The sequence below is a fragment of the Callithrix jacchus genome, chromosome 10 (assembly GCF_049354715.1).
Source record: "Callithrix jacchus isolate 240 chromosome 10, calJac240_pri, whole genome shotgun sequence".
NCBI lineage: Eukaryota > Metazoa > Chordata > Mammalia > Primates > Cebidae > Callithrix > Callithrix jacchus.
The window spans coordinates 47,562,925-47,578,639 of record NC_133511.1 but is presented as its reverse complement, the minus strand read 5'-3'; the positions used below and the strand labels follow the sequence as shown (position 1 = coordinate 47,578,639).

At 40.9% G+C, this 15,715-nt stretch overlaps 1 protein-coding gene and 1 long non-coding RNA gene across 10 annotated transcripts in view; one reads left to right on the top strand and one right to left on the bottom strand.

The window, feature by feature from the left end:
* FAT3 (FAT atypical cadherin 3) overlaps positions 1-15,715 on the top strand; it is a 677,903-nt gene that overhangs the window by 631,145 nt on the left and 31,043 nt on the right. For all 9 annotated transcript variants that reach the window (XM_078339978.1, XM_035265268.3, XM_078339977.1 and 6 more), the window contains 2 exons: positions 4,367-4,501; positions 6,265-6,422. In XM_078339978.1, coding sequence (XP_078196104.1) covers positions 4,367-4,501; positions 6,265-6,422 — 293 coding nt within the window. The remainder of the gene's footprint in view (positions 1-4,366; positions 4,502-6,264; positions 6,423-15,715) is intronic.
* The window catches only part of LOC118145760 (uncharacterized), a 29,223-nt gene continuing 21,459 nt past the window's right edge, over positions 7,952-15,715 (bottom strand). The window contains exons 3-4 of the long non-coding RNA XR_008475106.2: positions 10,706-10,789; positions 7,952-8,087 (exon numbers count right to left, since the gene is read on the bottom strand). This is a non-coding gene — a long non-coding RNA (uncharacterized LOC118145760). The remainder of the gene's footprint in view (positions 8,088-10,705; positions 10,790-15,715) is intronic.

Genomic DNA, 15,715 nt, shown 5'->3' with positions numbered 1-15,715 from the left:
AATGCATTAATTAATGACCATGATTTGATTATGTAGCGATGTGGCATGCTATGGGTTATGAAAGAAGAAAATAAGGAAAAGAGCTATGAGGCGGAGCTCCAGTTGCTGGTCTAAGTAGCTCTGTGCTTTAATCCAAAACAGAAGATATGGGTGAGAAAGTAAGAAGCCCTGTTGTCATAAGATCCTTGGGGTGTTGCTTCTCCAGCCAAAAATCTCTGTGGTTGGTGGTGCCTTCTGCCTATTTCTCACACCCACTGGGCTTCTTCTGCCCATTTAGCCCAGCAGGCTATACTCATCTCACACTACTGGCCCAGATCTCACACCTGCCAACAGCAAGCCAGGCGTGGAGTAGTGAGGGTATGTGGGCCACTGCACATAGCCAGGCATACTGGCACATGAGTGAGCACTGGGTTTGGCCCGTGCATAGCCGGGCACATCCACTGCTATGGCAGTGCAGACAACTCTGTGAAGCTACAGCTGGACCAGATGTACCACACACAGCTTCTGCTACAGGCACCCGCATCTGGATGTGCAGAATGCAGTGGTGCCGAGAAGCTTGGAGACACCAGGAACTACAGAGCCTCAAAGAGTGCCATAGCCCTGGCTTGGGGAGCCCCTAGGTCTGGTCTCTGAAGAGCTGCAGCTCTTCTCTCCTTCTCATTGCCCACAATGTGGAGAGCAGGGAAGGTGTTTTTCAGCCCTGTCTGTGTTACAGCTCTTTCAGTCCCACCATTCATCAGGTCCTGAGTTCTTTTCCCATGTCGAGGAAGAATGAGGTACACAGACAACTGTAAGTTGAGCAAAGTGGAGAAGAGCTTCACTGAGTGACAGAACAGCTCTCAGGAGACCCACAGTGGGTAGCTCCTTACCACAAGCAGGGTGTTCCAAGGTGTATCCAGCTCTCAGCAGAGAGGAGACCCACAGTGGGTAGCTCCTCTCTGCAGCTGGTAGACTGAATATCTGTTGGAGTCTGGCAGGATCCAGGGTTTTTATGATCTCAGAAGAGATGGACTTCATGCTGATTGGTCCATGGGTGGCCAAGGGCAGACCCAGAAAAAGCACTGTAAGTTCTCCCTCCAGTCCATGGACTATCTGAACTCATAGCCCTGCCTCCAGGTTTCAGATCATCCCTGGCTTGAAGGTGGGGCTTCACTGGGAACCTGCCCTTTTTGCCCGGGAGCCCATCTGCCTCCTGCCACCATCCATGTCATCCATGGTGCCCAAGCTGTTCATGTTGAGGGGCACCTGCAGGCCTATGCTGAGCCACCCTCAATACCCTCTCAGCCTCCCTCCTGTGCTCATCTACGCACAAAGTTCAGAGGGGCCTGAGGTGGCAGGGGGGATGGCTTTTCAGCACCACCCTGAATCCACATACAGCCAGGTTGTGACAGCACCCGGGTTTGGCTACAACTTTGCTTCAAAACTGGAGTGGGTGTTGGAAGTGGGGAGAGGCCAGGGAGCAGGAGCAGGCACTTCTGAGCCTGCAGAGGAAGGGGGCAGGGCTTCCTGGGCTTCCAAGAGTGCAAGGATGCTCAGGTCAGAGCTGTGGCTGGACAGCTGTGGCTGTGCCTGGGGGTGGAGGGGTCGCATCTGCTAACTCAGTAGCAGGGGTGGGGCTCTCACCTGTTCCCAGCTCTCTGCAGCCCTGGCCACGCCTCCCCTGCTGCAGCTGACGTCTTCACAGTGGCTGTTCCAGACAGGCCATCGCTGCCATCATTGTGCTAATTTCCAGGGCAGGACTGATGGTCAAAGAAAAAGCTAGAACATATGCATAAAGTGTAGAAGTACTCAAATGTTAGATTTGTTCTGAAATACAGAGTTTAATTTTTGTTGTATTCACTTATAGCTGTTTTTTTAAAAAATGTTAACATTATTCCTACAGGAATAAATAGCTTTGCTATCATGCATCTCAAATTATCTGGCCCTCTTTTCCCTCTTTGGAACAGTGGCTTTTAAACTGGATTTTTCAATGATTCAAGGTTTCTTTGCAATGCAGCCATTACATTAGAGCAGAACAGACTGAATGCAATATCTGTAGCTGTATCTCAGAAGCACAGATGCTTATAAAGAGGATGGGTATCTTTAGACTGGCTGAAATAGAAGGGGAAAAGGCATGTTCGTGGAATAAAAAGTAACATTTCTTAAATACATAAGCTCCTGTTTCCATGTGTACTTGAAAGGTAATGCCCAAGTAACCCAGAAGTTGCATCTCTTTGATGGGATGCATGTTGTGATTCATATATGCACATTGCCACCTCCACGTGGCTGAGGTTAGCATTGAGCTCGGTTTGCATTCTAAGCATAGACTACTAGTCAACATTTAAGAGCAAGCTAGACGTGTGCAGGCTGTCAGACACTGAGACGAAGTCACACATGGAAACAGCAGAGTCAGCTGGTAGGGTTGTGAACTTACTGTGAATAAACATTAAGGCAGGCCTGAGGTTACCCTACTAATGGGTTAGCTCATTCCTTTGTTACTCAAAGGATCTCATCCTTCATGCCTGAGTTAAAATATTCCCATCCTTTGAGAAGACTTCTGAGGTTCTCCCAGGACACAGAATTGTTCCTCCTCTGGTCCCTTCATTGTGCTCACAGACCTGCCATCGCAGTTATTATCATTGTGTGTTGTCATGTTGTCTCCAGAGAAGAGAGAAAGGAGACATCATTTCTTTTCATCTTTATGTGCCCAGGCCTAATATCTCTTTGGCCCCAAACAATTCTTTGCTGAATGAGTGCACCAAAAGTTATTCAAAAACTAGTTATCAAAAGCTTCTTGAAATAGGTCATGAGATCCTCACACAGCTGTTTTAAGTTCCATGAATATTGATGAATACATGGCAGGACTACAGATCTGGTTGGGAGGAAAATAGGAAGATGTATTTCAGGGCACTTAGGCCTTATAGAACCATTAGTAGAGCTCTTTCCAAATTTTCAGTTAAAAACACCTTCATCTTTAAGACTTTGTAAGCTGGATCAGTGCCAAGAGTGTCTTTTATGACTGAGCTGTGAACCAGTGGAAAATGGGATTTATGAATTCTGAATTTGCTGGTGCTACTTATATTGCTCCTGTCAAGGATTACAGTTTTTAAAGTGTTTATAAGTAGTTAGCATTAAATTCTTGCTTTCTTCTGCACAAAGAAATGACTGTACCTCTGGACAATATGCTTTTTTTTTCTTTTGAGACAGGGTCTTGTTCTGTTGCCCAGGCTAGTGTACAGTGGCATAGTCATAGCTCACTGTAACCTCAAATTTCTGGCCTGAAGTGATTCTCCAACCTTGGCCCTCCAAAGTACTGGGGTTATAGGCATGAACCACACACATGGCTGGTACAGTATGCTTAATGATGAGGAAAGACATAGGATTAAAAGGAGTGTGATCACGATCAGGCTAAGGAATGAGCTGCTGGTGTGCTGTACGTTCTCAGTTCACAGGGAAAGGACGCTTGTTTAGTCTATGCCTAACCCATTTAGGAAACAACTGTTTCAATTGTGGGTTATTTTTAATTTGTGTCTTCTTTTTTATAATCATTTTACCACCAAATCTCTTACCAGGTCAAAAGTGGCCTAATTACATGTGAAATACTTAGGACTTTTGGAAAATGTGCTTCCTTTAGTGGGCTCATATTTGCACAGTTCTAAAATAACTCACTTCAGTCCTGAATTCCTTCTTAATCAGATAATCTGTTTTCCAGGATTTCCCTTCTGAGGGATTAACCTTTCATCTTACTGTGTTCTGGACATCAAACAGGTAGAAAGGAAGCCTTCCTTGCTAAAGATAACTACTATTTCTTGATAGCTGGTAGGGCACATTTACAGCTAATCAATAGCATAGCATATAGTAGAAGGTTTTAGGAAACAATGTGAGCTGTGCTTCTACAATTTAAAATTAGTCATACTTTTCTTTAGAAATGTTTTTCCCCTCTGAAATCAATCCCCAAGTTCTTCAGGGCAGGAGGGGGTGCAGAAGAAATCTAAACTCAGATGATACATTCAAATAGCCTCAAATCTATGGAAACCCCATTCCAATAAATACTGTCAGCCCTTGCACTGTGATCTTTCTGCAGCTGAAGTTGGTCCAGGTGTAACTTAATATAGCCTAAAGGAGGAGTGCACTTTACTCTTCGTATCTAATCTGCATCAGTCTGGCAGCGAAATTTGACAGATGTAGGGATGTTGATGGACACTGACACAAGATGAAGCCCATTCAGGTGCCCCTATTTCTAAGTAGGGTCTTTGTAACTTAGCTCAGAGCCCATATAGCCCAGCTCTTGAATCATTTGTGCACTCCCTTTGAACCTTTTCCGTGTTCTGTGGAGTGCATGGTGAATCTCTGTGTATTGATCATGCATATCCCCGCTTTATTACAGGAGGACTGTGTCCAGGGTCCAACGATCCTTGTATGGAGAAGCCGTGTCCAGGAGACATGCAGTGTGTCGGTTATGAAGCCAGCAGGAGACCGTTCCTCTGCCAGTGTCCGCCAGGGAAACTCGGAGAGTGCTCAGGTGCAGAGTGGAGTGGAATGATGAGGGTCTAATTTCATATTCCTGAAACACTTGCTCTTGAGTAAATTACACCATCCAAGTCCTCCCAGAAAATGTTTCTTTATGCATGCAATATTTTCCTTTAGAATGGACCCCAGCTAACATTCACTGTCACATTTACTTAGGATTTATCACAGCTCTAGCTTGTGCTAAGGGAACACGTAAAGACTGAGCCTCTTACACAATGGAGAGACTACAACATGTGTTTATCACATCTTGTGGCTGTTAAGGGTGTGACATAAGGGAAAATAAAAGGTTGGGCAGAGACATTGGAGTATCTGTGGCATGGCCTTTGATGCTCAGGGTGTGCACAAATCCACAGTCGAACAACCAAGATCCACAGAAGGCAGAGCTGACCCAATCCTGTTGACCTTCCTTAGAGTCTGCCCCATCTGGTGAACCAAGTAAGCGGACTCCCTACTGGAAATGTGTAACTAACTTCATTTTTCAGAAGGAGAGGTGCTCACCTCTGCATCTTAAAGAAAAAAAGTCAGCATTTGTGTTATTTTAATCCAAATGGTCCTGTTTCTGATCTTTACTCAATGTCTATATTTCATTTGATTCACATATTATCTGCCAATTGTTTCCTCACAAAAGAGTATTCTTCACATTGTGTACCAGTAGAATCCTCTTTAGGTGTATTTAAAATATAGGCACCTTAATAACAACTTGAGAATCTAATAAATAGTTGGAATAAAAAAATAACTATGCCTAGTATGTGCAAGGCACTGAGTTCTAGAAATTCAGCCTTTGCAAAGAGAAGCACTGTTCTTAAAAGTGGAAGCCAAAGCTCCTTCATAGCTGATTTCAAGAATGCAGCTGCAATTAAGTGACCACCTGGATGCTTACCTTAGTCATCTAAGGCTTAGAATTAGAAGAAAAATATGCTGCCTGTTTCTACATATGCACTGTGTAGGTGGATGTGTAGGGAGATCAGAAAGCCAAATTTTCTAACTTCTGGAGTCACTTCCTGCTGACGTTTCTCCTTTCTATCTAGAAAACTTCTGATTGTCTATAATTATTGTTCATTTGGTAGATTTCCACACATTCCACCTTTCACCCCAACAAGGCAGCCTTTTCAGCCATTACTTTGCCTGTTAAAACAAAGTTGAAGGCAATTTAAAAGGAGTGATCTTAGAATTGAGCAATTGAGTTGGACTACATTCAAAGGGAGCCTCAATATTAGTGGTCAAAAAGTGAAATTGTAACTACACGGATTTCCTTTGTATCAGTTACCTTTTTGCAACATTAGTGCAAATGACATAAATTAATCATTAGGCATTAGGATACTTGGGGAACATGGGTATCTCTTGAAAATTGTTTTGTTCTGTGTCATGGAGCTGAAAGTTCTTTAATGTCTGATTGATGGGGTTTTAGGGAGGCATGAAGGGATATCATTTAATAATGCTCATTTTAGAAAGTGGGAGTAGGCAATTTAGTAACATTAAAAGAAATCCAAGTTGTGGAATTTACCAAGTGGCCCTTGGCATGAGGCAGGTAAGGTGATTTTGGTGGCTGGTTAATAGTTTTTTCTCTTTGAAATTAGAGTTTGATGTGAAATGGAGAACCAATTTTTAATCAAAAATGATTTCTTTTCAATGCCTTCATTAACTTCTCATGCATGGTCTTTAATCAGCTTGCTTGGTGGTTGTTGGGTGATTTCATGTGTCTGCTCCTTTCTGGATGTTAAAAATATATGTGTCTTCTCATAATGGTCTTCTCAGGGCACACTTCTCTCAGCTTTGCTGGAAACAGTTACATCAAATATCGGCTTTCCGAAAATAGCAAAGAGGAAGATTTTAAACTAGCTCTGCGTCTTCGAACACTGCAAAGCAATGGGATTATAATGTACACCAGAGCAAATCCCTGCATAATTCTGAAGGTAATTAAAATGGGTTATCTTTTCCTGCAGTCAGTTCTCATGTTAGTGTTTTGGCTCTTGGATTGGGAAACGGCTGAAATCATTTTGTCTTTTAAGTTCAGAAGACCAGAAGCAGACTTCTTTCTGGGCAAAGGGGAGCAGCGGCAGAACTGGGAAAGAAGCCAACATCCCATTTCCTTTTGAACAGTCAGCTTCAAAATTGGCTCTTGGTACATGGGGCATCTCTCTTGAGAGCGGGTTCAAGGGCTGGCCTCCTTTGAGCTGTAATCGCTCAACAGTTCATTAGGATGTGTCTCCTAATCAATTCCACAACAGGGGTGGTCCTTAAAAAGGACTAGCCATATCCTTTTCTACCACATGGGTCTATCCCCACTGACTTTCGAAGGCAACTTCTGTTCTTGCTTAGGGAGGAAATTGGAGGCATGGTGTGTTGAAGATTTCATATGTCCTATCGACCTAAGTAGCCCAATTTTTCAATTATTTTCTAGCCTCAGAAACACTCGTAAAGCAGCCAGATTACTTCTAGAGCAAGTCTGACATTTATATTCAGCTCAAAGATTCTGGTGCCTTTATGAAAACAACAATAATGGTAATGCACCAGGCACGGTGGCTCACACCTGTAATCCCAACACTTTGGGAAGCTGAGGCAGATGCATCACATGAAGTCAGGAGTTTGAGACCAGCCTGGCCAACATGGCAAAACGCTGTCTCTACTAAAAATACAAAAATGAGCCAGGTGTGGTGATGGGCACTTATAATCCCAGCTACTCGAGAGGCTGAGGCATGAGAATCTCTTGAACTTGGGAGGTGAAGGTTGTAGTGAGCTCAGATCATACTACTGCACAGTAATCTGGGTGACAGAGTAAGACTCCATCTCAAAAGTAAAACAAAACAAAGAAACAGAATAATAGCTTTATGTGCATCATTTATTTTTATTATACAGCTAATGTGAAAAGTTTGTTATATGTTATCCCCATTTGATCAAGAAGAGGACAGTGGTTCAGAGAGGTTAAGTTACTTACCCAAAGGTGCACATCTAATACATGGTGAGGCCTGAATCCCACAGTCTAGTCTCTCTCACTCCATGCTGTTAATCTTCATACTATCCCTCACTCTCCTTCTTGCTACTATAACTCATTTTATTAAAAATCACATTCTGGGCATCTGTAGCCCAGATTCAGCCTTCTAGTATGGAGGAAAGAAGGCAGGAGAAGGAAGGTAACGCATTTCATCTCATGCTATTCTCACCAGGCTACTATCTCAGCCCATCGTAAATGCTCTTCAGAAACATTTGGAGTTCATCCAATGAAAAATACCCTTTCACATGGAAATGACTAGAAATCTTCCCAAGGTTCGGGTTTGAGGGGTACATGGTAGACCTTTCCAGCTTTTGTCCTTTGACTGTTTAATATGTCAGCTCCAAGTTGATTAGGTGGCCCAGGCTTTAATCCTAAAGGCATATGAGGAAGGAGAGAAATAGAGAACATTAAATGCCAGTGGGCTTCTCTTAGTGATCACATAGGCTTTTATTTCCCCACGTCTGGTAGTGCCAGATATTACTTGGTGGCCATAGTCGAGTGAGCAGGAAGTCAAAGTTTAGAAGTTGGTTATTTTGTAAGCAGTCTCCCACTGTCCTTATTCAGTCAATGCAGAATAATTTCAGATCTGGAAAGGAAAGCAATGTGTTTAAAAGAAAATAAGTACTTCAGATGCACAGTTTTAGAGAATGATGCATTCAAATCAGATATTTATGGTGAAAGAAGAAAAACTTGAAAACCTAAGTCCTGCCTTTATTTCTCCTGACCCCGGAAGCAACCTGCCTTGGGTCAGTAGATCATTTTCTAAATGGTGCTGAGAGTTGGGGTTTTGTATAATTGCTGGGAAAGTGCTCTGAGCATTCAGAGCTACCAGCTCTTAGGGCTCTGCTTGGGCCTTACTGACCTTTCTCTCTCCTCCTTCATGCTCTAACAGGGCTGGTGATTGAAAATAATTTCTATTAGTAAATCTCTTACAGAGCATTAAATTTTAGACAGAACCAAAATATTGACCCTGAATGACTTGATCCTAAAATGGAGCTTGTCATTTGACACGTCACTGGCAAAAGTCTAAAATGTGCAGATCCCTGAGAATAGAAAAGAATAAGCCTTTTAGGCAGCTCCAGCTCCAAAGGTATATTGCATTTCATGAAACAAGCATGTTTCTGAAAGTTGTGTAAATTGAATCTCTGTAGATGGAATTCTAATAAACTAGAGATGGATGCTATTTGAAGGAACCCTCCATTAATCCCTTTGTGATGTGAATAATCACTCCCAATCTGTCTGTTCTGTAAGTTTGCTTTTCATATGTTGGGTTTGCCCAAAGCAGGACACAGCTGTACTAAACTATTGTGGTTATTCTCCTACAGTGGCCAGGAATATTCACTAAGGGGATTTGAATCTGTTTGTTTAACATTTTCAGCCTCATGCAAGATTTAATTTCCTTGGCTCTAGGTACAGTATGTGCCTTGCACTTTGGTTTAACAACTAAGTTGAAATGCTTTGTTTAAATTGCACCTCTTGGTTATTTCTATTTTTCTGGTCAATGCACATTCTCTAAAAAGTACTTAAGATACTCAGTGGGGTGAATGGCGCCCCTTACAGACAATAAAGAGTTGCAGAGAGACCTCAAGAAGTAAAAATGCTCACAAAGAATGTCACTGTCTCTTGGCAATAATAAAAGGCATTCATTCTTCTGTTTACCATTGATATCCTATCTTCTTCCAAAAGAAATTCAATGCTTACCATAAGCAACCAAATGCAATACAATTAAAGTACCATTAAGATAAAAATACAAGTTTAAGGACCAATCAATGAAGTTGAGTGGAGTAGAATATTATTGGAAAATCTAGACCAAGGGCAACTGCTTCAGGAGAGCCCAAACCATAACTGAGTTTCCTGGCAGCCAAAGCAACAATGAAAATGGTTGGATAGGCTCTGTGACTCTCCTCACACCTAGAAAAAAAAAAAAAAAAAAGACGGCATTCTTTCTCAAAGGGAGATCTAGAAAAGATTTTTTAAAAAGAAGAAAGAAACATGTCAAATCACCAGAAGAGATGTAAGGAGAAATCACTAGGAGAACACTTCATCTCTGTGTCAGTCTTCCAGCTACAATATTATGGCAAAAGCACAGGAGAATATGGTTGTTAATATAGAAGCATCTCGTGTTTTATTTTGAGGGGAAGTTATAAATGATTCATTGCTACATTCTGATGATTCTCAGACATGGCTAGCTTCAGACCCCTAAACTGAAAGGAAGATGAGGAAAGCATTTGGTTTGTAAAACAGCCCATTTGGCATGGCCAGATCTTTCCAATATAGATCAAAAGAGCAACAATGAAGCTTCCTACAAGATTTGAGAGTTTCAATGATCTGTTTAAGAATGTCACCAAAGGGTAAGTTAACCTTAATAATTACATTTCTAGTAATAATAAAATACCTAAGGGTTTACAAAGTACTTTAACATACATATAATTTCAACTCTCATTCCCCTTGCATGTAGGTATGACTGTCTACTTTTTTTTTGCCTGTGAGGAAACTGAGGCTCAGACAAAATTCTGTGAATTGCTCAAAGTGACAGCCAGTCAATATGACTTTGGGTCTGGGCCTGTGACAGAGGCAAGCAGGTTGGGAGTTAATTATCTTCTGATAAACTAAAGGAGTTTATCCAGAGAAATTCAGAGGGCTGGGATGATTATGCACTCATTTGCTCATTTAAAACACTTAATGTATGAACCAAAAAGCTATTAATGGAAGCCTTAAAAATAGATTTTGTATTTTTTTGTGTGTGGATTTTTTTGTTTGAGATGAGAGCTCACCATCTTACCAGGTTAGTCTCAAAGTGATCACTTAATCCTCCTGCCTCAGCCTCCCAAGTAACTAGGACTACAGGCATATGCTACACAGGGGAAGAAAAAAAAGTTTTTAAAACATCCCCTTTTCAAAGAATACTGAATAATCCTGACAAGATACGTGATTATGATGCATTTGCTACAGCCACATACCAAGGATCTGAAGCAGTAAGACTTCATGCCAAAATTTAGTTTTTACTCAAAATCTTACTTTCCTATAAAAGTAGGACTTTTTTTTTGAAAGAAAATTTTTATTTATTTTACTTTAGGTGCATACTGGCATTTCTCCCCATGTTATCATTCCCCACCCCCGCTGTCTCTCCTACCCCACCCAACAGCCCCCAGGGTGTGATGCTCCCCTCCCTGAGTCCACATGTTCTCGTTATTCAACACCCACCTATGAGTGAGTACATGCGATGTTTGGCTTTCTGTTCTTGTGTCAGTTTGCTGAGAATGATGGTTTCCAGATTCATCCAAGTCCCTACAAAAGGACACAAACTCATCATTTTTTATGGCTGCATAATATTCCATAGTGTATATGTGCCACATTTTCTTTGGTCTATCATTAATGGGCATTTGGGTTGGTTCTAGGTCTTTGCTATTGTACACAGGGCTGCAATGAACATATGTGTGCATGTGTCTTTATAGTAGAACAATTTATAACCCTTTGGATATATACCCAGTAATGGGATTGCTGGGTCAAATGGAATTTTTTTCTAGATCCTTGAGAAATCGCCACTGTCTCCACAATGGTTGAACTAATTTATACTCCCACCAACTGTGTAAGAGTGTTCCTGTTTTTCCACATCCTCTCCAGCATCTGTTGTTTCCAGATTTTTTAATGATTGCCATTCTAACTGACATGAGATGATATCTCAGTGTGATTTTGATTTGCATTTCTCTAATGACCAGTGACAATGGGCATTTTTTCATGTTTGTTGGCCTCATCTATGTGTTCTTTTTGAAAAGTGTCTGCTCATATCCTTTGCCCACTTTTGAAATGGGTTTTTTTTTTTTTTCTTGCATATCTGTTTTAGTTCTTTGTAGATTCTGGATGTCAGCCCTTTGTCAGATGGGTAGATTGCAAAAACTTTTTGCCCATTCTGTTGGGCAAAAGAAACCACTCTAATGGTTTCTTTTGCTGTACAGAAGCTCTGGAGTTTAATTAGATCCCATTTGTCTATCTTGGCTTTTATTGCTATTGCTTATGGTGTTTTATTCATGAAGTCCTTGCCTGTGCCTATGTCATGGATGGTTTTGCCTAAGTTTTCTTCCAGTGTTTTTATGGTATCAGGTTTTATGTTTAAAGCTTGATCCATCTGGAGTTAATTTTAGTGTAAGGTGACAGGTAGGGGTCCAGTTTCTGCTTTCTGCACATGGCTAACCAGTTTTCCCAACACCATTTATTAAACATGGAGTCCTTTCCCCATTGCTTGTTTTTGCCGGGTTCGTCAAAGATCAGATGGTTGTAGATGTGTGGTGTTTCTTCTGGGGTCTCTGTTCTGTTCCATTGATATATGTCTGTTTTGGTACCAGTACAATGCTGTTTTGATTACTGTAGCCTTGTAGCATAGTTTGAAATCCAGCAGTGTGATGCTTCCGGCTTTTTTCTTTTTGCTTAGGATCATCTTGGCTATGCAGCATCTTTTGTGATTCCATATAAAGTTTAAAGTGGTTTTTTCCAGTTCTGTGAAGAAGGTCATTGGTAGCTTGATGGGCATAGGGTTGAATCCATAGATTACTTTGCACAGTATAGCCATTTTCACGATACTGATTCTTCCTAAACATGAGCATGGAATGTTTCTCCATTTGTTGGTGTCCTCTCATTTTGTCGAGCAGTGGTTTGTAGTTCTCCTTGAAGAGGTCCCTTACATCCTTTTTTAGTTGTGTTCCTAGGTATTTTATTCTCTTTGTAGCAATTGCGAATGGGAGTTTGCTCTTGATTTGGCTGTTATTGGTATATAGGAATGCTTGTGATTTCTGCACATTGATTTTGTATTCTGAGACTTGGCTGAAATTGCTTATCAGTTTGAGAAGATCTTGGGCTGAGATGATGGGGTCTTCTAGATAGACAATCATGTCATCTGCAAATAGGAAAGGAGGAAGTCAAACTGTCTCTAATTGAATACCCTTTATTTCCTTTTCTTGCCTGATTGTTCTGGCTAGAACTTCCAATACTATGTTGAATAGGAGTGGTGAGAGGGCATGGTTGTCTAGTGCCTGAATTCTTCCAGCTTTTGCCCTTTCAGTATATTGGCTGTAGGTTTGTTATATATAGCTTTTACCATTTTATGCTATGCTCTATCAATACCTAGTTTATTGAGAGTTTTTAGCATGAAAGGCTGTTGAATTTTATCCAAAGCCTTCTCTGAATCTATTGAGATAATCATGTGGCTTTTGTCTTTGGTTCCATTTATGTGATGGATTACATTTATGGATTTGTGTATGTTGAACCAGTCTTGCATCCCTTGGATGAAGCCTACTTTGTCATAATGGATAAGCTTTTTGATGTGTAGTTGTGCTCTATTTGCCAGTATTTTATTGAAAATTTTTACATCTGTGTCCATCATGAATATTGGCCTGAAGTTTTCTTTTTTAGTTGAGTCTCTGCCTGGTGTTGGTATCAAGATGATGTGGTCTCATAAAATGAGTTAGGGAAGATTCTCTCCTTTTGTATTGTTTGATACAGTTTCAGAAGGAATGGAACCAGCTCCTGTTTGTACGTCTGGTAGAATTGGACTATGAACCCGTCTGGACCTGGAGTTTTTTTTTTGGTTGGTAGGCTGTTGACTGCTGCCTCTACTTCAGGGTTTCAACTTCCTCCTGGTTTAGTCTTGGTAGAGTACAAGTGTCTAGGAATTTATCCATTTCTTCCTGGTTTAGTGGTCTATGTGAGTACAGCTGTTTGTAGTAATCTCTGATGGTAGTTTGTATTTCTGTGGGATCAGTGGTAATACCCCCTTTATAATTTTTTATTACATCTATTTAATTCTTCTCCCTTTCTTTTTTACCAATCTGGCTAGCAGTCTATTTTGTTGATCTTTAAAAAAAAAAAAAAAAACAGCTCCTGGATTTATTGATTTTTTTGTGTCTCTATCTCCTGCATTTCTGCTGTGATCCTAGTCGTTTCTTGTCTTCTGCTAGCTTTTCAGTTTTTTTGATCTTGCTTCTCTAGCTCTTTCAATTTTGATGATAGGATGTCAACTTTAGATCTTTCTTCTCTTCTCTGGTGGGCATTTATTGCTATAAATGTCCCTCTGGACACTGCTTTAAATGTGTCCAGAGATTCTGGTAAGTCGTCCTCACTCTGGTTGTCCTCACTCTGGTAAGTTGTCCTCACTGCTTTAAATGTGTCCAGAGATTCTGGTAAGTTGTCCTCACTCTGGTTGGTTTTCAAGAACATTTTAATTTCTGCCTTGATTTCATTGTTTATCCAGTCGACTTTCAGAAGCAAGTTGTTCAGTTTCCAAGTGGTTGTGCGGATTTGAGTGTTTCTTGATCCTGAGTTCCTGTCTGATTGTGCTGTAGTCTGATAGACTATTATGATTGCTGTTCTTTGGCATTTGCTGAGGAGTGATTTGCTTCCAATGATGTGGTCAATTTTAGAGTAAGTGCAATGTGGTGCTAAGAAAAATGTGTATTCTGTGGATGTGGGGCAGAACATTCTGTGTATGTCTATTAGGTCTGCTTGGTCCGGCTCTGCATTCAAGTCCTTGTTAGTTTTCTGTCTCGTTGATCTAATATTCACAGTGGAGTGTTGAAGTCTCCCACTATTATTGTGTGGGAGTCTAAATCTCATTTTAGGTCATTAAGAACTTGCTTTATGTATCTGGGTGCTCCTGTGTTGGGGGCGTATATATTTAGAATAGTTAGCTCTTTCTGCTGGATTGATCCTTTTACCATTATGTAGTGTCCTTCTTTGTCTCTTTTGATCTTTGTTGGTTTGAAGTACATTTTATCAGACTAGGATTGCAACCCCTGCTTTTTTTTGTTCTCCATTTTCTTGGTAAATCTTCCATCCATTTGAATCTGTGTGTGTCTTTATGTGAGATGGGTTTCCTAAATACAGCACACCAATGGGTTCTGACTTTTTATCCAGTTTGCCAGTCTGTGTCTTTTGATTGGGGCATTTAGGCCATTTACATTCAATGTTAATATTGTTATATGTGAATTTGATTCTGCCATTTTGTTACTGGCTGGTTTTCTTTCCCATTAGTTGACTCATTTTCTTCATTGCATTTTTGACAACTGGTTTGCTTTTGCAGTGTCTGGTACTTGTTCCTTTCTGTGCTTAATGTTTCCTTCAGGAGCTCTTGTAGGGCAGGTCTGATGGTGACAAAATCTCAATAATTACTTGTCTGTAAAGGATTTTATTTCTCCTTCACTTATGAAGCTTAGTTTGTCTGGAGATGAGATTCTGGGTTGAAAATTTTTTTAAGGATGTTGAATATTGGCCCACACTCTCTTCTGGCTTCTAGGGTTTCTGCCGAGAGATCTGCTGTGATCCTGATTGGCTTCCCTCTGTGTGTAACCTGAATTTTCTCTCTGGCTGCCCTTAGCATTTTTTCCTTCATTTCAACCCTGGTGAATTGAACAATTATGTGCCTCGGGGTTGCTCTTCTAGGAATATCTTTGTGGAGTTCTCTGTATTTCCTGTATTTAAAATTTGGACTGCCTTGCTAGGCTTGGGAAGTTCTCCTGGATAATATCCTGGAGCATGTTTTCCAGCTTGGATTCATTCTCCCCATCATATTCAGGTATACCAATCAAGTGTAGATTAGGTCTTTTCACATAATTCCATATTTCTTGGAGGCTTTGTTCATTTCTTTTCACTTTTTTCTCTTGTCTTGCCTTCTCTTTTTATTTCACTGAGTTGATGATCTTCAATCTCTGATATCCTTTCTTCTGCTTGATCAATTCGGCTACTAAAACTTGTGTTTGCTTGACATAGTTCTTGTGCTGTGTTTTCAACTCCATCAAGTCATTTATGTTCTTCTCTAAGCTGGTTGTTCTAGTTAGCGTTTCATCTAACTTTTTTTCAAGGTTTTTGGTTTCTTTGCATTGAGTTAGATCGTGTTCCTTTAGCTCAGAAAAATTTGTTATCCACCTTCTGAAGCCTGTTTGTCAATTCATTGCACTCCTCAGTCAAGTTGCGATCCTGTGTTGTTGAGGAGTTGTGATCCCTTGAAGAGGTGTTCTGGTCTTTGATGGTTTCATCTTTTTTGCACTGGTTTTTTTCCCATCTTTGTGGATTTACCTGGCTGTGGTGTCAGAGCTGCCTGATGAGGTTGCTTGTCTGCCTGTGGTGGCACTACTGGGTTTCTAGAGACTCCTTCAGGTTGCTAGAGAAACTTCCTGTGTCTTTTTTGTTTATACTGGGAGATTAGGCCACCTCTTCCGCTGACCT